At 41.3% G+C, this 25,106-nt stretch overlaps 1 protein-coding gene across 2 annotated transcripts; it reads left to right on the top strand.

Annotated features, from left to right (window-relative positions):
- Positions 1–1,032: 1,032 nt before the first annotated feature.
- LOC118214466 (solute carrier family 35 member F5-like) lies at positions 1,033–23,934 on the top strand. Of its 2 annotated transcripts, none has more exons than XM_035394442.1 (17): positions 1,033–1,075; positions 2,512–2,626; positions 3,537–3,610; positions 5,671–5,810; positions 7,245–7,394; positions 8,385–8,447; positions 8,948–9,026; positions 11,285–11,475; positions 11,868–11,949; positions 12,267–12,354; positions 13,024–13,088; positions 14,663–14,767; positions 15,685–15,844; positions 18,470–18,560; positions 19,372–19,526; positions 20,749–20,862; positions 22,124–23,934. In XM_035394442.1, the coding sequence occupies exons 4-16, from the start codon at positions 5,676–5,678 to the stop codon at positions 20,831–20,833; spliced, it is 1,449 nt and encodes a 482-aa protein (XP_035250333.1). In that variant the 5' UTR covers positions 1,033–1,075; positions 2,512–2,626; positions 3,537–3,610; positions 5,671–5,675; the 3' UTR covers positions 20,834–20,862; positions 22,124–23,934. The 2 variants fall into 2 exon arrangements, with proteins under 2 accessions (XP_035250333.1, XP_035250332.1); XM_035394441.1 differs by having other exon boundaries at positions 1,035–1,190.
- The last annotated feature ends 1,172 nt before the right edge of the window (positions 23,935–25,106 follow it).

The following is a 25,106-nucleotide window of genomic DNA, read 5'->3' as shown; positions in this document are numbered from 1 at the left end:
CCAGTTACAAGCCCAGTTCCTTACCCATTATACTACACTGCCATCCCAATTGCATTTTTTTTTTCATAAACTCAGTTGGGAAAGTTAGTTTTATTAATTGCTCAACTTGTCTAACTGTATTTTATTTTTACTAATATTTATGAACAAATTTTGATTGAATCCCAGAAATAACTTTTTTTGGAAGTGAAAAATATTAAAACGATGATTGGTTGATTGATTGATTTTCTGATTGACTGATTTAGCTGTTGACATTATACAATTTAAAAAAAAAAAAAAGAATTTTTTAATAAAGGTATATAAGTGCCATCAATGTCATTGATAATTATGGTTGACAGACAGGGACATGGGAAATTTCCATATACAACCACCACACATAAACAAAATTAATCCAAAACGTATGGAATTTCTTTACAAAGACAAATAAAATAAGCTCTGATCATGTTTAAGATGTGACATCTAATATTATGTCATCTTTCAGATGACATGCCCATGAATTTATGAGAATGTCACAAATATTGCAGTTGGTATGGGTGCGGACATAGAAACTAGACTTAGCAGACAATACATGTAAAAATGGTTTCAATACTGAGCCAATCTCCAGCAGCAAATTAGTGGAAGCTGAGACCTTCAAATGAAGCGTAATTCGAAAATGAAATACTACATTGCACGTGTAAAAAACACGGGTTAGTAACAGCATATTTCTTGAGTTATTTATTATTTTTATTTATTTTGTGGACATTATTATACGATACCAAAGTATTCTTTGAATAGAGGTTTCAGTATTATTATTATTATTATTATTATTATTATTATTATTATTATTATTAATAGTTGACATCTGACACCGTGCGCATTCGTTTCTGATTGGCCCGGGTTCAGCGTATATCATGTGATATGTTGTAATGGTCTCCTGGGAAGTGAAGTTTTACTATTCAAAACACAAGGCATCGGAAAATGCATTTGAGCAGACGAAAGACTACATGACCCAGAAGCCCCGAAAATTAAATTAGCTTTTCGCACTAACTGAAGTCACCTGAGCAGGAAGCAAAGCAGAAGGAGAGAGAATGTTTACAAGGTAGCTGGCTGGTCATCAAATGTCAAAATATGTTTCTATCGAAGACACAGATACCACTTTACTGAAGAAGTGGCGTCCACTAATATTAAGGAGTGGTGCGCACACCAGCGTTTGGGTAAATGCATTTTTATTAATGCAGCTATGTTGCTCATTCCGATTGCTAATATTCCTTTCCCTTTCCATGTCAATAATTGGCTTGGATAACTAGTTAATATTTTGTGTGCAACCTAGAAAGGTCATTCTCAATACAGCTAACTAAGCTTACATCGGAGTTAGATATTGTGATAGTGATACAATAGCGTTAACATTCGCTTATTTTGTTGCTGTCTGACTTGTATGAGAGAATTGTGTGTAATGTATTGGCTGTAACCATGCTTATTCGGGTCGGTTCGGTTGTTGAAGCGAAATGCACTATTAACAACCTGACTTTAGCTGGCTAAATAGTCAGATCAATATGTAGTTAACGTTCGCCAGTCGTGCTGTTTTTGTAAACTATCTAACTAGATAAGAGGCGTTGGTCAGCCGGTGAAGTATGCCATTGAAAGTCGGACTGGTCCTTGGACATGCAGCGATTGATAAAAGCTTCTGGTTTTGCAAGCTTAACTTGATTGAAAGAAAGCGTCATACAATGACCCGCAAGCTACACACGTCCCCAAGGAGGTGGGAGTTGGTGTGAGAAATCCTATCAATTGTAATTAGATGTGCAGTTACACTTAATCCTATATACGCATAGTCGGCAGATATGATCACACACGGCGTAGCTGACCTGCTAGTCTAAGGTATTTGTCTCCCGAATCGTAGTAGCTGACTTTATGAGAAATTGAATGATAAAGTAATGAACTAAGTACTGTGGGCAACATCCTACTGAGATAATATGTTGGTGATTAGACAGTATCCGACAGCAAGCCAGTTATCTGGCAAAATAGAATGCGGGCATGTGTAAAATGAATCAACATTTTAAAAAAGAAAACTTGGGCGGGCACTTAAGCTAAAACCTTGCCCTTTGTTTAGAAGAAAAAAAAACAGCTACTCAAAGGATTCTTAAGATGCTATTAAATTATATATTTATATATTTTATCAATACATGTTGGCTACACAAATTAGTCAGGGAAATTTGATTGGAGAGTGTTTGTGTAAAGTACAGCACTATTAATTGGTTATTCCACTCAAAGTTTTGCATATGTACTCTATGTTAGAACTAACCAACCCATAGGGCTTTTGCTGGGATACTCTAGTGAGGTTTGCTGTGAGTGTGGGACAGATAGCTCTGATATACTTTGGTTGGTTATTGGTGCTTAAACTGCTAGTCAAGAGAAAGGTAATTGTGATAAATGATGTGCGGGAGCCAATAGATGTGTACTTCTTGAGACTCTCATCTTATTAAAGTAACAATGTACTGTAGTGGACAGTATATATTGTGCTTGTCTGTTGAACAGCTGAATGTGATGCTCCAGCGCTCAGTCAGCTCACTCTACTGGACCGTACTGGGGGACCTGGCTGAGAGTGGAAAGGAGGGGACCACAGGGCCCAGCCCAGAGACCACGCGGTGCAGTACGTCCTGCATTTTTAGCATTCGCATCTATTCACTGTGACTGCTCGCAATGGGAGAGTGAAACCGTAAACCCGAAAAAACGGGCGGAGCTCTAATTGCTTTCAGTGACTCCCTTAACCTTAATCTAAGCAATCACCACACAGCAAGGCATTACTACACAGCTGAACTTCTTGCTTTTACCTTTTTTTTCCCTTTTACACAGTTGGGTGTTTAATGAAGTAATTCAGGTTAAGTACTTTGCACAATGGCAGTGGCACGCCTTGGATTTGAACAAGCCCAGTTTCTTAACTACTGTGCCATGCTTAATATTTGTCTGTAAGATCAGGATCAGCATTCAGAATAGTAAATGAATACAGATAAATAAAAATCACTATTATATATATATATATATATATATATATATAATATTGCATATATGGAACTAAAATACACATCCCTAATAAGCTGCCAGATTAGTTATATATGCACATTTGAAGAGATTCCACTAACACGATACTGCAGCTACAATAGCACATGCTCAACTTTCCCACTCCCTCAGTACATGCAAGTTGTATTCCAATAAAAACTTTACGCATACCAACAAAAAAATGTCCCAATCTGAACCACCAATAACCCTTGGCATTGCTCAGCTTTGTATTACCAACGTGCTTGATTATTGGTGGAGCTCCTTTAAGGTTCTATGTAATTTGGGGACAGGATCCTCAATTAAGGATCTCAAATGAGGTGTTAACTAACTATAATTAAGCCTTAAAGGGCTGTGTGCCCTGCTATGTGTGAATCTTCTTGGTTTGTGCTTTCTTGAATGCTTTTCAATGTGTGATAAGTTGCAGTGTAGACTCACATACATCCACTGTGGTTTTATTTTTCTGCTGTTCTAGTCTGTAGCCTGTGTGACACTTTGTGTTTCAGATTCCAGCCCAGTGGAGTTGAAGAGACTACGAAAGTGATAGAGAAAAATTGAACCTTCTGTCAAAGCCATACGGGTAAAGTAAATTAACTTCAAGTCCAGAACTGATGGGTTCAATCACTGGGAATTTTTCCATTTTAATCAGGACCGCCTTAAATGCTCCAAGTGCTCGATAGTCACAACCCAGTCATTGGCAGGGCGAGAAACTTGTGCACGCCTCTCTGTCACAAGACATGGAGCTCCTGCCCACTGAGAAACAGCACAGAGTCGCCTTGTTAAGCCTACCGCTGCTTTTCTGTCCAGTCTGCTTAATGATGTTTCACAGTCAAGATCACCGCTCTCCTACACGTACCTTCGACTTCACACGTGTCTTTTGTGCCGCGTGTCAATATATGAAGCTGTTGTCTTTCTGACCACTTTTCTTTCTCCTCTCTGGCTCCATGCGTAAGTGGGATAACATTGTTTTCACCCACGGTGTGGTTTGAGGTTATTGCACTTCTCAGCACTGGGATCTGAAGTCATTGTGTTCTGGTTCCCCTCAGAGCTGAGTAACTGGAGCCCACAGCTAATGGGATTACTGTAATTGCCCTGCGCCACAATGTGACGTTTTGTGTTTTCTGGCATCGGGTGGTTGTTGACTCCATTAGCTGTCACTGGGAGGATACGTTTGGATGGCTTATTGCAAGCAGTATATGAAGTTTGGTATTACACTTCATGGCCACTAGATGGAGCCATCTGTAGTTATACAGTCAGCGTAAGTCCTGTCACAGTATTCTTGGTTAAATAAGAAGTGCTGGATTATTCATATCTAATTTCTTTTCTCACTTTGATCATTACTGGCTATAAGTTGGATTTCATTTTTTTAAATAATAGCACTGAAAGTGTGTAGCATTTTCATATGATAAGCATTAATGAGCTGGGAGAATTCTGAATGGAGGGTTGAACCTGAATGAAGAAAAAGGGGCTTTGTGCAGTGCCTCTTGGGAACTGCAGTTTCATATTACAAGTACCATACAGTTTTTTTACCAGGTCTTAATCAAAGCAGGTTTATGTGCAGATTGTAAGCATCCAAAGGGCTAATTATGCTGGCCTGCTTGTTGTGAAAGCTTGTACCACTACGTAGTCGGAGAGAGAATTTTATCATTGGATAAAGGAGAAGGAATGATAATGACAGTGGTGTAACTGGGGGCTAGTTGGTGCCTCATCCTGTTAAGGCACTGTTCTAGAATGTGGATGGCCCCACAGTCTGGTTCCAAAGCCGGACCGTTCCAGTGGTGATTGTAGCCCACAGCCCCAGAGGGCGACTCACAGTTTACTGTGGTGTTGCTCAGGGAGGGGGAGTTTCGCTCAGCCAGGTTGACAGCGTCTCATTAGTTACACCCATTTTTGTCTGTTGAGCTCCACATTAAGTGTATTCCTCTGACTCGCGTCTGCCCAAGCCCGACTTGTAGCAGTGTGATAAGATTTGGCAGCTAACATGATGTACTTGAGAGGAGAGTCGGTATCTCTCGAGTCGGTAGTGCAGGCTACAGCAATGAGTGCTGAGAAAGAATATGACAAGCGTGTAATAAGAACAGCTTAGAAAAAGATAACTGCATAACAGGTAAGGCCCATGGGGACCAAAGTGGACATAAAAGAGCATAAAGGGCATAAGAAGTGAATTACCAAGTAGGTTTGGTCGCAGACAGAAGACAAGCAAGGACCTTTTGATGTTCGTTCTCGGAAAACACATACATTGATAAATACGACCAGTTCTGTTTTAAAAAGAAATGGGAAGTTAAAATAAGTTTGAAATAAAAGCCTCTGTAGTTTGAGAATATTCTGGTCTGAATTTAAACTGATGTTTTTCTGTGAATGGAGTGTATGTCTCTCTTCTGTGCATTGGCATAGGATAGCATAGCATCTGGAGTGGGCATATCTCTCACAGGATTGAAAGTGGATGCGTCAGTTTTACAGGTCTGATGGAGTGGGCGTGTCTCTTACAGTGCTCTGATGGAGTGGGCGTGTCTCTTACAGGTGTGATGGAGTGGGTGTGTCTCTTACACTGCTCTGATGGAGTGGGCGTGTCTCTTACAGGTGTGATGGAGTGGGCGTGTCTCTTACAGTGCTCTGATGGAGTGGGTGTGTCTCTTACAGGTGTGATGGAGTGGGTTTTTGTGATGAACAGGATGAGCTCCCAGAGCAGCTCTCTGGCTCAGCGTCGGCGCATGGCTCTGGGCGTGCTCATCCTCCTGATCGTGGACATCATCTGGGTGGCCTCTTCAGAGCTCACCTCGGTAGGGTCCTGATCTTACATGCCACGCTCACATCCATCTCCCTCAATCATACACTATGTGACCAAAAGCATCTGGACACCCCTTGGTCTGGGGCTGTTTTTCGTGGGTTGGGCTAGTCTCCTTAGTTCCAGTGAAGGCAAATGTTAATGCTACAGCATACCATCACATTCTAGACAATTCTGTGCTTCTCCAACAGTTTGGGGATGGCCCATTTCTGTTTCAGCATGACAATGCCTTTGGGCGCACAGTGAGGTCCATATAGAAATGCTTTTGTCAAGAACGGTGTGGAAGAACTTGACTGGCCTGCACAGAGTCCTGACCTCACCCCTATCCAACACCTTTTCAATCAATTGGAAAAAGCCAACAGCGAGCCAGGCCTAATTGCTCTATCAATGCCTGACCTCATTAATGCTCTTCTGGCTGAATGGAAGCAAATCCCTGCAGCAATGCTCCTACATCTAGTAGTGGAGGTTGTTATAGCTGCAAAGGGTGGACCAACTCCATATTAATACCTAAAATTTTGGATGAAATCTTGGTTGTCAGGTGTCCACATACTTTTGGCCATGTTGTGTACAGTATCTTCCCTCTTTTCTCCCATACCAATACATTTTATCAGCATAATTAAATGCTCTCTTGGAAATAAAGGTATAGAATTTTGCTTTTACATTGGTTTTAGTGCAAGGATTCTCACCACTTGGTCCTGCTGTACAACTTTGGTTTCAATCTAGTTTTTAATTTGTGTTTAATTGCACTTTGACTTGAATACAGATCTGGATCAGACATGTTTTTTGTTGCAAGCACATATAGTCTAGACAGAAATTATCTCCAGGAGGTCAATGAAAGTAAAAGTGTTGTTCAAATCATCCTGCTAATATTGGCCCTTTAATAATGGGCAGCCTCAATTGATTAAGCCTTACTGGGAATTTAATCAATCTCTTTTAGCACTTAATTTGACATTTAATTAGGCACATCTGACTTGAGTATGCTGCACTGCTGATTCATTTGAGGTGCACAGTTGTATGCAAAATGTGTCTATAAAGATCTCATACAGGATCTATCTTCCTTTAAGGATTTGCAGAAGATTATTCCACACACATGTCAAATACAGAGAGGCTCGATCAAATCAAATAATTTGACCATTTTGTTAGAAAATAATACAGAAAAGGCATGTGATAATACATTACCAGACCAGGGTCCAGTAACAGTTGCAGAGCTTATATAAAGAGATGGGTAATCCATAACAAACTTCCATTCATAGCATCTAATAACTTGCTTCACTTTTTTACCATTATGTAAAGAGGTAATTATTTCAATAACCCAAAACCAGAACACACTCTGTAACCTTACATTTGATCTGTCTAAGGATGCAGGCTTTCCTAACACTGACCTTCCAGTTGCTGAGGCCCTTCTCTGTTGCCTCATTTTGATTGGCAGTATATCTTCAAGCGCCAAGACTACAACAAGCCTTTCTTCAGCACCTTTGCCAAAACGTCCATGTTTGTGCTCTACCTGCTGGGCTTCCTGGTGTGGAGGCCCTGGAGGCAGATGTGTACCAGGAGGCTACGAGGCCGACACGCTGCTTTTGTAAGTCCACGCCTGCGACGGGTTTGCTATTTTTACTCATTTCAAATGCATTTGAATAAAGGGGAAATAACACGTGTCTCTGAAGTATAATTACATTAATTATAAAACCAGAGTCAAAAGAAATAACTGCAGTAGCAGTGAATGGGAAATTTGTAATGGACTTATCAAGACACACCCCATATTGTTAATATAAATTCACAATTTACCAAAGATTAAGCATATTGTTAATACATTTAAGCATTTAAGCAAGTAAAGTGTAATGGTGTGTTTTCACGTATTTGAAGGTCTGTTAAGCCACAGACATTTTACAGGTGGAGTGCAAACAGAAGCTACCCACTTCTGTTTGCTTAGCATTCAGCACTAGAATGGGTGGATTGTGGGTAATGTTCCTGCCGTAGGTTAGAGTCAGTCCCCAGCTGAGTCATACCAGAGATTCTTAAAGCGCTACCGATTGCCTCTGTGCTGTAGATGAGGTGGATTGTGGTTTTGATGTTCTGTCCGGGGGGTGCACTCGAACATGGCCTGCCTCAGTCCTCAGAGCAGTAAAACTGATCTCCTGAGTCACCCTGGCTCAGATATGGCTCTCTTCTGTGACATTCAGGAGATTTTGGGTAGTTAGTTGTGAACAGCTTTTTAATTAGGAAAGGTGCTACTTAAATGCAGTCTGTTATTACCAATCCATTCTAAATGAAGCATAATAATAATAATAATAATAATTATTATTATTATTATTATTATTATTATGATGGCAGCTGTAGTGCCAAGAGTTTGGCATCTTTATGTATACTGTAATGTTGACATGTTTTGGTTCAATAATTTATTGAGTTCATTCCCGGTACCAGATGGGCCTGCTTTCCAGAGGGTGCACTTTCAACATTAGATGGATTTACAGATTAGCCCTTAACAGCAAAACGATAACATCACTGCAGCTTTTCTTTAAATGTCAAGCTAGATGAGATTTATTATATTTTTCTGTTTTCTTTTTTCCAGTTTGCAGATGCCGAGGCATATTTTACTGCCTGCACTACAGACAACAGTCTGAACAACTCTTTAGTGAGTATTATTGCATTTATTTATGAAAATGGGTTATTTAACAGCGGCATGATATTTTGCTAGTCTTTGCTCTTTAATTGAGTGCTAATGAGGACAGTTCCAGTGCTGATTCTTGGTGATAATGGTCGGAACAACAGTAATGATGATCGTTGGCCATTAGAAAGACAAGTCAGTGGTTGATTGACGAAGTGCAATTGGGGCTACTGTTTCTTTCCTCTTCATAAACAGTGACAGCACATCATACAGTCTAATGAAATGGCTCCATTGAGTCTAACCATAATGCATTTTTTTGGTTTACTTTGAGTACTGAACTGAAGCAAGTGGTATGCAATGTACTTTGCAGTCCTGCAGTTAGTAAAGTTATAAACGGAGACTAAACTGATCAGTGATCAGTAACAAGGCCGTGTAGCCCTGGTAGGTTATTGCAGAGGACACACAGAGACTGTCCTGAAGCCTGTGGCCTGGCAGTGATGTTAAACGGTGACTTCCTGCTCTTTCAGAGTGAACCCCTCTATGTCCCTGTGAAGTTTCAGGATGTGTCTGAACAGTCCCAGAATTCCAATGGAGACTGTCACACGTGTAAGTATCTCAACATGGTCAACAGAGTAGGGAGAACAGAAACTGTCAGGATGTGAACCGATTATCAAAGGAGACTGGTCTCAATCCCCCCTTCCCTGGGATTGAGACTGGTCTCAATCCCACTCTATGACCCAGTGTTTCTAATAAAATGTAGGTGATTTGATTCACTTAATCCACTTCTTGTATTGAATAACTTAACTTTGAATTAAAGGTTTAAAGCTATTTTGCATGTTACAGAACAATGTAATGCATTTAATCTAGTAAATGAATGGAACAGTATGTCACATTCATGAAAAAAGGGAACACTTTCTAAATTCTGTTGATATTCCATATCAGTGGGGACGACATTAGTCTTAGCTGGATCAAAAGCAAAATCGAAAGAAATGGATAAGATTGCCTTTCAACTGAGATGGGAATAAGAAACAAAAGCCTCCAATTTACTACTGCAATTGGATTCTTTCATAGAATTGAACCGTTTTGTCCTCTAAAATTTTAAACATAACCTGTTACCTCAGATGTGCATTAGAGGGCACAATTGAGCTATAATGGAATATTTGTGGAAGGGTTTTGCACTGCCTGCAGTAAGTGGTTGTTAAAGCATAATGATATAAAATGCATGATTGAAGGTACTCATTCACAAAAATATTCATCCAATTCCAAACATTAAGGCGCTCTGTGTATTGACCTATAATCCACAGCATGTGTGCTATTCAGCTTGTTTTACAAGTATGAACTGAATTCATTATGGAAAATCAGAATGGATGAATATACAGAGCATCCATTTGCCCCCAGATGTTCACGTGGTTGCTTCCAAGAATCTAAATTGTGGTTGTGCTATTGAACTTTGAGCTCAAGCTCATTCTCAGTATTTCTTCTTTATGGCAATGGATCGATAAAATGAAAACGTTCATCACGAATTGAAAATACTATGAATCATTTGTATAATTCCTGATCTGCTGCCATTTTTCTTCACCCCAAAGGAAGATCAAAATCTTAAAACAATTCTAATTAAGTTTCCGGTTATATTTAAACATGGTAATATTTCTTATTTAGTACCTTTCATTGTTTGACACAAGTGATAATTTAAATTATGTTATTAATTTGCTTAGTAGATGCTTTTGTCCAGGGAAAATTGCAGGTTCAGCATTGCTACCCATTTATACAGCTGGATATTTTAATGAAGTGATTCAGATTAAGTGCCTTACACGTACCGCACTTGAGAATCAAACCTGCAGCCTCCTGGAAAAGAATAACAGCCAATAGTGTAAAAGTTAACACACCTTATGTATTTTTGGGAGCAATAAAAAAATCTTTACAATCCAGCACCTGCTCACACCCATCTATTACAGTGCCACGGCCAAAATTCACCCTCAAAATCACGAGGAACAGCAGAATGACAGTAGAAACGGCCTGGCCGCAAGTGTTCGGTGGTTGTGTGAGGACAGGCCACTCTGCGGTGGGCCACGTGTAGCATTATTTAATTAGCTTGGTCACTTTTAAAACATTGTCTGCATTCTGATTTAGTTCCTTCAGTTTATGCAAGACAAGGCCATAAAATCAAAGGTTCACCACCATACTGTATATTACTTTAGGTACATGGTCCTTTTCAGCATTCATGTCCATCTGACACCAAATCCATTGTTGGTGTGCTTGACCAAATACCTCTATTTTCATTGGAACGTAACACCTATTTCCAATCAGTGTTAAGCAGTCACTGACTTTGTTATCTGCTGGTCCTGAGGCTCCTTTTAAGGTAAATGGAATCAAATTCCAAGTGTCAAGACACTTTGGCCAAGAACCTAGTATCCCCTACCAGAATGCTCAAACTTGGCCACAGATGGATCTGCAAGATTGTAATCCTCAGCATACCTCAACATCAACCAAGGAATGGTTAACTGACTATACACTTACTGTTCTGCAATGACAATCGAGGTCTCTAGTTTTATGAGTTCTTACTGTATGTCATTAAACAATGGAGGGAATAGTGTGTGTGTGTGTAAAATATATATTTTTTTAATGTGAGTGAGTGATGTTTTGTTAAGAGAAATACCCAGCTGTAGTGAACTTTGGATAAGGCATCCACTGTATAAAATATTGAATTTATTTATTAATTCATACAGCCAAGATGCAGTGGTGACATGCCATTTTTCTCATTTGAAGTGGGCAAGCCAGATTAATCGAGTGTTCAGGAACTGTCAAATGATTGTCTTCATTTAGTGAATGAATAGTTACTTTTTTCACAACTACTTTTTTTCCAGCCCCTAAAAAGCACCGGGTTCGATTCAGCAACATCATGGAGGTTCGGCAGTTGCCTTCTACGCAGGCCCTGGAGGCCAAGCTGTCCCGCATGGCCTACCCGGTGGCCAAGGATCATGAGTCCATGCTGAAGACCGTGGGCAAGCTGACCGTGACCGAAGTGGCCAAAATAAGCTTCTTCTTCTGCTTTGTGGTATGTCTCCAACTACAGGGTACCAGAATCCACCATACCCCCACACATGTGTCTTGCAGACAAGCGCACATTTACTTAGCTGAGTATCCATCTTGCGTGACCAAAAGTATTAATTGGGAAATAGTTCTGCATGTAGCTGTAGCTTTAAATGCCTACCTAAAACTGTGGATTGGAAAAATATACAGCTCAGTTTTTCTGTAGCTGCGGAATGTTCTGGAAACTGCTGAGGAATGATAATGATCCATTTCACTGTGTGAAAGAGCATCCGCGTACTGAAAACTGAAGGAGATGATGATTTTATGCAGCTTTTGGATTGAAATGGCTGTATAATTCAGCACTGGTATGGTGCAGTGACAGGTTAGACTGTAATCTGCCTCTGTTCTCTCTGGCAGTGGTTCCTGGCCAATCTCTCCTACCAGGAAGCACTGTCTGATACACAAGTTGCCATCGTGAACATTTTATCCTCCACTTCGGGTGAGTAAACACTATCTGGCATGTATAATCTAAATAAACAGACACTCCCAGTTATTTCACAATGTTTGTGGAGAAATAGACAAACACGCCCTTGTGCATTTTAACTTTAAACGTAGAGCTAGAAGAAACTGTCTCCAAATGTTTCAGTTCACAAACCAAATATTTCAGATAGCCTTCTTCAATACTATAAAAATGGAAAAACAACTTTTGTAGCATAAAGCTGTTGGTAAAGTATGGTGATGGGTCTGCATACACATGGAAAAATAAAGATGAACTGCCTGTGTGCTAATTCTTCCTTCTATCCCATAATCCCCTAGGCCTCTTCACTCTTATTCTGGCTGCCATATTCCCGAGCAATAGCAGTGACCGGTTCACACTGTCCAAACTTTTAGCTGTGGTTCTGAGGTGAGACAACTTACAACCCAGGTACCTCTACAGGGAGATTTTGGCAGTGGTACAGGCACCACGTTAGCCCTGAAATTAAAAACATTTCCTTTGCCCCTGCACATGACTTCAGTCACATGGCCTCAACTCTCTGTACTGGAACCCGATGGAAACGTACTGCATAGTTGAGTTCACTTTTGTATGTAACTGCATCACTTAGAGTTGAGTTTACATGCTTTGTGGTATATCATTTCTCCCATAGATTTCCTTTTGTGTGTGTATATATCCAAACAATTATTTCCCTGGTTTGTGCTTTGAACTGTACATCCAACCAAACCCAATGCTTAGGTTAAATTTTTTAAACTAAAGAATTAAATCTAAATGCAACTAATTACATGTAATGTAATATTTACAAATACTATATTTTTTATCCTTAATATTGACTGTAAATGTAAGCATCAGTTTTTTCAGTTCCTTTTTTTAGAACAGTTACATCCCCTTTGGGACTGCCTAGCCAATGGATAAAATGAATATCTTCTGACAGCAGTCAATACTAATGGAGGAAAGAATTCCAAATGAAATAAAACTCCCAAAATTCTCTGTGTTATGTTGGGGTTTTGCTTTTCCCATGAGTTGACTGACAAGGCTTTTGTGCTGACTGTGTTGTGGACTGTGTTCCAATCCTCACAGCATGGGGGGCGTGGCACTGGTGAGCCTGTCAAGCTCGGACGACCCAGATGACAAGGGGGCCCTAGGTATGCGTTTTTTTATTACTGAGTACTGCTCAATTTCTGCTGTCCATTGCTGGAGGGTTATTACTAGTGTTATAAAAAGCCCTTATACATATAGACATGATAATTGCATGCTCTACTTCACTGCATAGCTTTTAACACTTTCATATGTGGATAAATATGATGAAATGTCTTGTTTACATATGCATTTCTGAAATCATTCTACCATATATCATTTGTTACAAATGTTAATCTGAGCATGATTTTTTTTCTTGTTCTTGAAATGGTTTGTTTAGAAGTGAATAAAATTAAATAGTATTGTGATATTTTAATCATTTGTGAATACAGATGGCTTGGAGACATGCAAGTATTTTTCCACCTCTCAATGCCATTTTTTTAAAAGTGTTTTTATTTATTTATTTAGTGTTGTATTTAATGAGCTCTGTCAGACCACTTGACACTGGAGGCTGCAGCTGCCAGTGTGAGCAGTCTGTTAGTTACCCAGCTACTCAGTTGTGACCTGACAGGAGATATCCATCACCAGCGTAGCCCACTTCTGCTCAGCCACCCTGCCCTGCGCACAGACGATACCATTGATTTTTAAACCCCTCCCAGTCCGAGTCGCCAAGACGCCCCCCGCCCACCCAGTCTGGAGGGCCACAGATAAAGAAGATTTATTGGCACAAACAAATCCAAAAAGCAGGGTATGAAGGAAGTGCAGGATCAATCACAAAGGAGGAGGGGAAAGTTAGGCCATGGACAGTATGGTGTGGCTGAAGATGCCAATTGTATAGAGAAAACTGTCTTTTCTTACTGTTAGTCTCTACAAAAGTTTCTCACTTTGTTTCTCTCCTTTGCTCTCTCTTGCTCTTTTACTCTCTTTATAAAGGGTGGCTCTTTTTGTCTTGTCTGTCTCAGTGAATAAAGGGGTTTCCCTTTTCACACCCAGTATTCCAAAATATTCAGCATTCTCTGTATTTCAAGGGCGCTATCCTGTCTTTATGTGTGAATACACTCCTCTCTGTGAATACAGGTTCTCTCCTCTCTCTGTGGATACAGATTCTCTCTTCTTTCTCTGTGAATACAGGTTCTCTCCTCTCTCTGTGAATACAGGTTCTCTCCTCTTTCTGTGTGAATACAGGTTCTCTCCTCTCTCTCTGTGAATACAGGTTCTCTCCTCTCTCTCTGTGAATACAGGTTCTCTCCTCCTTCTCTGTGAATACAGGTTCTCTCCTCTGTCTCTGTGAATACAGGTTCTCTCCTCTCTCTCTGTGAATACAGGTTCTCTCCTCTGTCTCTGTGAATACAGGTTCTCTCCTCTCTCTCTGTGAATACAGGTTCTCTCCTCTCTCTCTGTGAATACAGGTTCTCTCCTCTTTCTCTGTGAATACAGGTTCTCTCCTCTTTCTCTGTGAATACAGGTTCTCTCCTCTTTCTCTGTGAATGCAGGTTCCCTCATTCTCTGTGAATGCAGGTTCTCTCCTCTTTCTCTGTGAATACAGGTTCTCTCCTCTCTCTCTCTCTCTCTATGAATACAGGTTCTCTCCTCTCTCTCTCTCTCTGTGAATACAGGTTCTCCTTTCTCTCTGTGTACACAGGTTCTTTCTGGGCGCTGGCTGGAGCCGTCCTCTATGCCGTTTACATTGTGATGATCAAGCGGAAGGTGGAGCGTGAGGACAAGCTGGACATCCCCATGTTTTTTGGTGAGGAATCTTCTAAACCCTGTACCGGAAAAAAGAACTGATCCAGAATCCAATCTGTATTCAGACCTCAGCCATTATGTGGGGGAAAGTGATTCAGGGTCAGTGCGTTTGGAGCAGAATCTTCTTGGGGGCTGTGCTGCATGCTGGGTGCCAGGATCCCTTTTATTACCTAATTAGCACTAATGGGTTATTACTTAATTAGAGAAAAGGATTCGCACAGCTTGACATTTTCAGAGAACACATAACAGGTGAAAGTTTTCGCCCCCTTATCTCTGGAGATATTTTGATCGGAAATTGATTTGACATATTTGTTCACAGTTGATTGAGTTACTGACAATCTCATTATACTTACTTGACTTGTGATAATGAACTCATTAATCAGTGTGCACTGGCTGCAAGCAAAAAAGACCAGAATCTATTAGGGTCCAGGAGCAAGGTATGTTTGAATGGCCTGCAGGGTGCAGTGTGGGTGTATACCACCCTGATCCACAGCATCAGTTTTTCACCTATATTGAAACCATCTAATGCTGTAATATTTGGGGAAGGAGTGTATATATTTTTTTGCTTAAGACATTGGTTTGTTTATTCATGTGGTCAACTGTCCAGTGCTCATGCAGGTGCTGCCGCCCTCTAGAATATGGGTTTAGTGGCCCTACAGTCACTGTGGCCCTGCAGCACTTGGGTGTAGTGGCCCTGCAGTCACTGTGGCCCTGCAGCACTTGGGTGTAGTGGCCCTGCAGTCACTGTGGCCCTGCAGCACTTGGGTGTAGTGGCCCTGCAGTCACTGTGGCCCTGCAGCACTTGGGTGTAGTGGCCCTGCAGTCGCTGTGGCCCTGCAGCACTTGGGTTTACTGGCCATACATGCATTGCATTGATTTGCTGAGGTCCCTGTGTCCTGTTCTTCCTCTGTGTGCCAGGATTCGTGGGCCTGTTTAACCTCCTGCTCCTCTGGCCTGGCTTTTTCTTGCTACATTACACCGGGTTCGAGGCCTTCGAGCTGCCCAGCAAGCTGGTGTGGATTTACATCATCATCAACGGCCTCATCGGAACGGTGCTGTCCGAGTTTCTGTGGCTCTGGTTAGTCAGCCCCGGCAGAAAGCAGTTGTTTTATTCACCAAACGCACAGCGCCTCAAGTTCAGACTCGCTGCTTCAGGTAGGAAGACTCATGAGTAGAGGAGGATGAAGGTCCTGCTTTATGGGGACCAAGACCCCTCAAATTGTGGAGCATTCATACGACGTGCCCAGGCTACCCTGTTTTCTCAGATTTATGGGAAGAGGCTTATTTTCTCAGTTTCAGTACCGTTTCCAGTCTTCAGGTTTACAGATTAATCATTTCCGCGCCGTGAATAGTATTACTAAAGAAGGTGCACTGCAAATTTACTAAAGCACAAATTATGTGCTTGGCTGGTACAACAGAAAAAACTACTGCCAAATCAGTCAGGTAAAATTATCTTTTATTGTTGTAAAGGTTAACTCAAATACATAATGCAAAATTAAATTGAAATCTTTCTCTGAAATTCAACTGTCTGAAAACAGTTGTAGTTGTTATCTCATGAGCAGTACCATATAACAGGAACTATTATTAAATGGTTATTTTTCTTCATGAAGTTTCGTTCTTACTTTTTTTTTTTGGTCATCAAACTACTGTAACTAACATTTGACCCACTTCCAAAACCTTAAACCTTGCCCAAAAGAAGGCTAGACCGTCTGACTGACTTATGTCTGCAATATTACATTGCTTTCAGAAAGCGGACCATTTTTTAAATTAGAGCGCTTTGTGCAAGGAACTTCTCCTAATCTTATATTGGGTCTCTCAACATAATGAACCTGAACAGTTTGACATTGTCTTCAGCATTAATGGTTCAATAAAGGTCTTTCCTTGGGCACAAGATATAAAAAGGCTGAATTCACCAGCTCTTTCTCTCGCTTTCTTCTTCGGTGTCATTAATAGCTCTTTAACTTTGGTTAAACGCAAATGAGGTGCCCATCTCTGGGCTACTGAAGCAAATCCTTGGCCATTTTGTGCCGTCTGGAACGCGCAGTCTTTTCAAGTGGGACTTGTGTTATTGTTAAAGCGTGTCAAGGGTACTTCACTGAAAATGACATTGAATTCAACCTCATCATCATTTTACATTTAGTATGTGCCATCAAGTGCTTGAAATATTATTAAAGTTCTTTGAGGGTTGAAAAATGATTCCCAGAGAGAGGTTTTGTCGAATGTACATTTCAAAGGTGCTTACTGAGTAAATTGTATTCACAGGGCTGATATTTGCATTTCCAACCAAACAATTTCTTTTACTTTAACACCTTTGGAATAAAATCCCAAATGCATTTTAAAATCTGGTGTACGTTTGCCTTTTCCAGGGCACTACCAATAGCAGATTTAATGATGCATTAAAGGTGCAGTGTGTAAGTATTTTAGAACACTCTTGTTCATATTTGGTTAAATTACCTTCATGTCCTGACAGATATCAAAAGATTTCAAGATCTAAGATAAATATCCAGTCTCTCTAGGCTATGAAATCAGCCACTCTAAATTTCACCACACTTGAATCTTAACAACCAATCAGGACAGCTCTCTGCAAGGAGGCAAAACAGGGGACAGCTCTCTGCCTGTTAATCATGTTGTGTGTTCACAGTGCGGTCAAAGCAGAAATACCACAAAGATGGTGTTATGGCTAGCAATGTTCCTTGAAAACAATACAAGAATGGCAAATGGTTCTGCCTTTGAGTACAATGATGTATACTGATAATAAAACCAAGAAAATTAAGACTGTTGAAGAAAAGATACCAAAGAATACCAAAAAGGTATTGAACCAAGCAAGAGACAAGACTTGAGTGAACATCGGTTTGGCTTTTCAGGGAAAGCTCAGGGACTCTAAAGGCTGCAAAAGTGATGGCAAGTGATGGTTGGAATTTGTTATCGCCCCAAACTGTGTAGTTCACGTTGGAAGGTAGATAATGTTAGCCCACTGTTAAAGCTATGCTGTATGTTAGGTGTTGTCTTGTCGCTTATATGAAGCTAACTAGCTGTGTTTATAGCTACCAATGCTGTTGAAACAAACAAAACAAATTGCACTCTCCAGATGCATTTTGTAATGTTCATTTGACCACCGTTTTGCCCTTAACTTTGTCTGGGTCTTATACAAGCAAAAATGCCACCGTCTGCATTTATCGACTATCATTAGCCCATAACTGTAAATGAACACTATAGCTGTGTTCATTGTTTACATTCGTTATGATGACGTTATGTATTTTATTTTTTACCTGTGAATGAGGCATGTGCTTCACTCTGCCTCCCTTACTTTTCAACCCTCTTGTCCTCTCTACAGTGTTCAGATAACACGCATGCATGTGTTCGGATGGCGGGGCTTTGAAGGGAGAGCTAAGGGAGGGGGGATGTTTTTTTTTCAAAATATAGCTCTCTGTCGCTCGATCCTCCAAACCCGCATACTGCACCGTTAACGACAGCACTCTAAAACGGCACAGGTGCAGGTGTGGCTTTTGTGATGTAAACTGCAGATATTACAGTAATTTAACTTGCCGAGACACTTGTGGTGAGCTCAGCAGCGTTTACGGTGCTCTGAAATCCCTCTCAAATAAAGAGGCGCACATGTGGCTTATTACCTAAACGTTACGTGATTCAGCTCGGCTCGGCGCTCACGACAAAACCTCCGCTGATGCGTCTTTCCTCCTCCCAGGGGCTGCTTCCTCACGTCCTCGCTGATCGGCACCCTCGCCCTGAGCCTCACCATCCCCCTCTCCATCATAGCGGACATGTGTATGCAGAAGGTAAGCCCACCGTGCAGAAGAGTGGGGCCTGAGAATGTGGGGACCATAGGTTTGAGCCCTGGGCTGTTGTTGGACCTGGCGATGGGATGGTGGGCACGTGCAGAACGAGAACGGGCGGAGCTGCCTTGTGTGAAATAGTGTTTTGCTTTGGACGGAAGATTTTGGGCGCCTTCTGAAAAGTTGGCAGTTCACAGCGTGTGGTAGCTCCTGTGACCTCGCTGTGCTATCACAACCTGCTTTAACCGCCTACTTCTCCCATAAAAGCTCTGTTAATGGCTATTGTGTAAAACTAATAATGTTCCCTTGATAAAGACTCCAAAGTAATAAAGGACTACCGGTGTAATGCTCTGGCTGCTCCAACACAGAATGAACTTTGGGATAGGGTTTTTAAAAAATTATTATTATTATTATTTTATTTTGCAGCGTCTGCCTTATCAAAGTGCAAGGTTAAGTATTGACTGCAGAGTTCAATCCTGCCTATTGAAGCCCTCCCTCCCTGGCTGCAGGAATGCACATCTGGTTCTACACTGACACTGTGCAGTGGCAGGATACAGTGATCATCAGCCCCCTTGAGACTGTTTCTGCATTTTTTTCCTTGTCAAATTTCCTCATGCTTTCTCAGTAAAAAAAGTATTTGACCTTTTATTTAACCACCTGGGTCAACTGTGAAGTCAATTCTCATTTGCAGCGATCACCAGTGGAATCAAAGTGATTAGAGAATGAAGGGGATTGTGCAGCCAATCAGGTGCTGGGGAATTGCTCAGACCAGGTCTTTATTACAGTGTTGAGAGAGCCCTCTGTCCTCCCCCAGGTGCGCTTCTCTTGGCTGTTCTTCGCGGGAGCCATCCCCGTCTTCCTCTCCTTCTTCATAGCGGCACTCCTGTGTCACTACAACAACTGGGACCCGGTGATGGTGGGGCTCCGCCGGGTCTTCGCCTTCGTCTGCCGGAAACACCGCGCTCAGAGGTGCGCCACTCCGCCGGGGCTCGGCTGCGGCCGGAGGAAGTCGCCGTTATGGCGGACGCGTCGTGTCGGAGTCTCGTTCACGGCGTTTATTGAATATTTCACTTTTCTCCTGAGGAGAGCCCGTGCAGTCTGGCAGTGCTTCTGAATATGCAAGTCTTTTCATCGAAAACAGGCTAGTGTACATCAGGGCATTGTTGAGCACCATCTGCATCACAATAGAAATGGCCCTGTGATAGAGCCTGGTACTCCCAGGTGTAGTGTAAACTCAGTTGAGGGGAATTGAATTAGCTGGCAGAATCGTTCTGATTGGTTGGATTTATTTTTAAATTTTCTCTTCATTTATTTATTTTTTGCTTTTACTTTGAACTGATAAGATTCAGGAGGTTGTACCCCCTTTGTGGCCCCTCAGAAAACACGATTGTAAAATAACATTAGGAAGGAATCTAAAGTGAGTGAGATGGACAGATTTCAGTTTATAAATGAAAAGGACAAAGTTAAGCTCTCCACTTGTTAAGTTAATTCTCCACTTGTTCGTGCAGTTCTTATGATACAAGCCAGTAAGTATCTCTGGATAAGCACATCTTTAAGAATGAATAAATGAAAAGTAGTTTCACATCCTTGGCATGTAAATTCACAGCTTCTGTCTGCTCTATTCATTAACATTAATTGTGAGGTGAAATTGTAATGAGTGAAAGTAGAAGCATGCAGAATATTTATATATCTATCAGACTGCAGAAAAAAATGAAATGCAACATATTGAATTGCTTTTCATTTATTTTTTAAATGTAAGCAGTGGCTAACTGGCAATAATGTCTTGCTAAGCAAAATAAGGCTAATTTACACTAGGTCATTGGGCAGAGTTTTGAATTTGAAGTACTCACAAAAAAAGGTCTGCATGTGCATTAAAGCAATACTGAAAGTCTCGTACTGAATAGCTCAGGAGGAAAATGTCACACCCCTTCTAGATAGGGGTTACAAAATGAAAAGATGGTTGGAAAAGCACTGAGATATATGGGGAAACCTCGTCCTGTGCTTTTACCAGCCAACGATTTTGCCCTTCAGGAAGAGCTGGACCGAGGTTTGAGGAAACTATTGTAATGGATGGATTTCATTTGTCAGCCAATCAGAATGATTGTGGCCTCCGGCATGGCTGGGCTGGGGTTGGGTTTTACTGTCGGGAGGGGTGTGGGACTGGGGGATTAAATGTGGAGTTTTCCTGCAGATTGCCGGAGGACAGCGAGCAGTGCGAGAGCCTCATTCCCCTGCACTCTGTCTCCCAGGACGACAGCGACAGCTGCTGCTCATGAGCCAATCGCGGGCTTCCAGGTGGAGAGAAGTAAGTTTCCCTCCACCCTCATCCCAGGAAACGTCCCCACTGGACCTCAGAATTTGCCTCCTCTCCGAAGCTCGAACCGATACATTTTGCCTTTCATTTCAGGGATTAATGGGTTGACGCTATTTTGAAGGGAAGTGGTGAAAGGATTTGGCAGTAAACATTTGGCAAAACAAGAGAAGCATTGCTTTTCCTGTCTAACGCTCAGTACTTTCGGTTGTAAGTTTCAAATGGGCATCTGTCAAAAAGAGTGGCTCTCAAAAACATCATAGATTACCTCTGTGATTTGACTGCAGAGAAATAACCATGTCAAGCAGAATGTTAGTTACAAATGCAGCCAGTGTGTTTTCTTTTCATTTTGTTATAAATCATTTTTCGCACTTCCCTTTACATTTGTTTATGACCCTTTCCTAGATGGATTATGGCTTTGTTCTCCCTGATGTGTCTGCCTTATTTGATGCGATTTATTACCTCAACTGGAAAATCAAACCTAGTTTCAGCTGGAAATGACCTAACATATTGTTGATGTCTGCAGTAATGGGGAAAATCCTATGTTTTTAGATGGTGCCTTCACAGGAAGGAAGATGTGAGGAGTCTCGGGTCATCCTCATAAAGTAAACATTTTAGATGGTGAATAACTCATAAGTAACCGTGAAAAGGCTATTTCCAAAATGAGTGTTATTACCTCTGGATCAGCATGGAAGCTCTGTTCAGTCTCACTGCTCTCAGATGAGAGTAGTACTTAAAACAGTACTGTTTTTGAAGCAGATATCATTAAAGAAATATGGCCTGTGGGGGATTTTTTTAACCGTGCTTTTCAGTGTGTGTGTGTGTGTGTGCGTGTGTAAGTGTGTGTGTGTGTGCGTGCGTGTGCGTGTGTGTGTGTGCGTGTGCGTGCGTGTGTGTGTGTGCACGTGTGTGCGTGTGTGTGTGTGCACGTGTGTGTGTGTGTGTGTGTGTGTGTGCACGTGTGTGTGTGTGCACGTGTGTGTGTGTGCACGTGTGTGTGTGTGTGCGTGCGTGTGTGTGTGTGTGCATGTGTGTGTGTGTGCGTGTGTGGACTGAAATGGACTGAAACTCTGAGACCTCAGTGGAGCCCTCAGCCCTGACCATTGGCCTAGCCGGCATTTGGTCTCGGACCGCGGAGCCTGGCGGCACATCCAGGGGCGCGTGTCCGCAGAGCTTACTGAACCTCCCCGTATCCCACGGGGCCGAGCGGCGGCGGCGCCTTCCCTAACTTCTCCTTCCTCTGCTCTCTCCCCAGGTGGGAGTGAGCGCAGCACAAGGCGGCGGGGCAGTCTCCAGAGCAGACGAAAGGAGCCCGCGTTCCCAGTGCCTCTCTTTATTTATTAACGGCTTTGTCTCCAGCGTCCAGAGGTCCCATTGATCCCTTTAAGAAGATGCACTCTGTCGCTTGAGCCCTTCAATATGCTGGATTTTTTGTCTTCTTTTTTTTTTGTTTGTTCGGTTTTATATGGTGTCTTATTTTATAAACGGTACAAGGGTCATGGTGGCCCAGTCTCCCATGCGGTTTTGAATGTAACAAATAACAACACAGTAGGCAAACCACTACATATTTGCAGAAATCACTAAAGCCCTGCTGTTTTATTTTCTTGTGGGTGGGCGGGGCGGGGGGGTCTTTGGGTGCTCGATATCAGAGCATCAGTAAATGGCGTGCTGCCAACACATGAGGCGAGGAATCTCGGAAAGGTAGCTGCAACCTGAGAATCTTGCTCTCCGGCTGTAATCAATGCCATATCCTGAGGCTGTACATACTGTCAGAAAACAAATATGAATAAAGTGTTATGTTATTGTGAAAGTTTAAAAACAACTGTGAGCCGCAAAAAGACTATTCCACCCAGACAAACTGGCAGTAGTGGGTGACAAACACTATGTGACTTTACACCGCGAAAGATTAGAACCCGTTCTGAGATCAAGCTGCATTTTGCGTCCACCCCACAGACCTGCGTGTATATTGCAGATGTGAAATCCTCTTCAGTTTTTGTGGGAGTGAAGGATGACCCATGACATTAGAGCAAATCAACAAGCCATTTTCAGAGTTAAGGATAACCGCTTAGAAAGAGCGTAGCACATCCAGCCAACCACAGTTCCAGGGTTTTAAATGCTTTGTATGCTTATAGGCCTTTTCCCCCACAGCATTTTAAAAAAGGTGAAATTCTTTCCAAAAAGAACCCTTGTATTCTTGTGTTGTCTTCAACTCTAATGCTGGTTTTGTTCCACTTCTTGTGGACTCATTCTTCAACCAGTTTAACATGATTCAGTGAATCTCGGAATGTTAATGTTGATGACATCAAATGTGATTACCGACTCGTACTTTCTGTAACTATTTCTATACCTATTTTAATTCATATTTAAATGTCCCTTTCCAGTTGCCGTACATGACATTATACTTGGTGCAATTTGTCCAAGTGTGCTCATTACTGTTTAGAGCTAAGTAAGAACGGTATTAATGCAGATTTTAGGAATATCACTGTCTTAGTCGAGCACAAATTCAAACCCAGAACATGGTGTAAAACTGAGCAGTTTCCCATTCATGCAAATTCATCTTTGTCTCAAAATTTCATCTACTGTATTGTGGCTTAATGCAAGTTGCAACAATGCTTTGTGTGAGCTCAAAAGATTCTTGCAAAATATTGCTGTTTTTAATGTTTCAAAATGTATGGTCACATAAAAAATCCCACTTAATTGTAAAATACTGGAAGCAAATGTATAAAGTGTATAATTGGCCACAAATTCTGTTTTCAATGCTGTACTTATGTTAAAACTGTTTGAAACATTGTATTCCCCTCACAATGGTGCTTCAGTGTTTGTGCATAAAGAAGAATGACTTTGAAGTCTCAGGTACTCTGGGGAAGAACAGAATGATTTTTATGATTTGTTTTTTTATTGTTTTCCTTTTGTTTGTTTTTTTTGCTTTATCTAATCAGAGCCTTTCTATTGTTTTGTATACATATTTGTAAGTGTATAATGATCTCCTTTTAAAGATATGTATGGCTTTGTAAAAGCTCTCGTTTTGTAGTCGTAGCCACAATAAATGAGAAAAGGTTATTTTTTCTGCGTTTGTCACGTTATGAGTATCCTCGCTTTCTCTGCACTCTTGGTTTGTGTGATGACAGTTATTTTTTTAATTTTCCATACGTCCTTCTGCCAGTTTCCAGAAAGTCAAAAATAAAAAACAAATTTAAAAAAACTTCATATACTACACTAGTTATATTCTAGATGAGACTGATGCCTTTTTGCTCAGCTGTCATACATGCACATGAGCCTATGACATGTGTACGTGTTACTCCATACAAAAACCTTCACCACTTGTAACTAATTGTTTTTTTTTAAAGAAACATTAACTGGCTAAACTCACCAGTGCAAGTGTTATCGTCTAATACCTTGCTGGTTATTGCTTTTTCCACAGTTCATGACTTGGAAAAACTGTCTCAGAACAAGTGGGGAGCTCCCATTGTCTTGTAGCATTGGCTCTTATTGTTGATTATGGTGCCTGCTGGTATAAATCATTTTCAGCTACTACTCTTCAAACAGAAAAGGGGGTTTCTCTTGTTGAAGTTATTTAACCCTTTTTAAATTCCAGCTCCATTTGTCTGAAGTCCTCCATGGATTTGAAGGAGTGCAGACATACATTGTGGCGGCAGTATAGTATAATAGGCAAGAAACTGGCCTTGCAACCTAAAGGCTGGAGGTTTGATTCCTGGATAGGACACTGTCATTTTACCCTTGAGAAAGGTACTTCACCTGAATTCATTCAGTGTAATTCCAATGATGGATCATATTTATATCACACTTCATGCATCTGAAAGCACTGTTTAATTAAGGTAGGGGCTGGCGTCAGTGTGTGACTTGAAACCCCACCAAAAGACCCTTACTACTGAATCAGGTGCTTATTACAATGTACATATACTAGCAAGCATACATTCTCTGAGCCTCTTCTCACATTCATGAAGGTTTACTAAAAGCAAGATTGATACCGACATATTTTTATTTAAATTAGGGAGCAGTGATTACTGGTCAGATGAGTGAAGTCTATCAGCATTTATTGAATGAACAATTGAGATGGATGGTGCAGGATTCGGTAATTGACTGTCTGAAGACTCCTGATGATTGACTCCTTTCATCACTGAGCTGCACTGTATGTTGTGAAGTCTGTAGTCCCATGGCAGACATAACTTCTCTTGAATGCACTCAAACATTGAGTTTTCACAGACAGATTCACATAA

Source organism: Anguilla anguilla, chromosome 15, assembly GCF_013347855.1.
Source record: "Anguilla anguilla isolate fAngAng1 chromosome 15, fAngAng1.pri, whole genome shotgun sequence".
Lineage (NCBI taxonomy): Eukaryota > Metazoa > Chordata > Actinopteri > Anguilliformes > Anguillidae > Anguilla > Anguilla anguilla.
The sequence above is the reverse complement of the archived record's forward strand: the minus strand, read 5'-3'. Positions and strand labels throughout refer to the sequence as shown.

Bases quoted from the DNA above. Each gene is read 5' to 3' on its own strand.
- LOC118214466 (XM_035394442.1), top strand. From the start codon at position 5,676: ATGGAGTGGGTTTTTGTGATGAACAGGATGAGCTCCCAGAGCAGCTCT. The intron at 5,811-7,244 runs GTAGGGTCCTGA...TTTGATTGGCAG, and splicing joins CCTCTTCAGAGCTCACCTCG to TATATCTTCAAGCGCCAAGA. The intron at 11,476-11,867 runs GTATGTCTCCAA...TCTCTCTGGCAG, and splicing joins GCTTCTTCTTCTGCTTTGTG to TGGTTCCTGGCCAATCTCTC.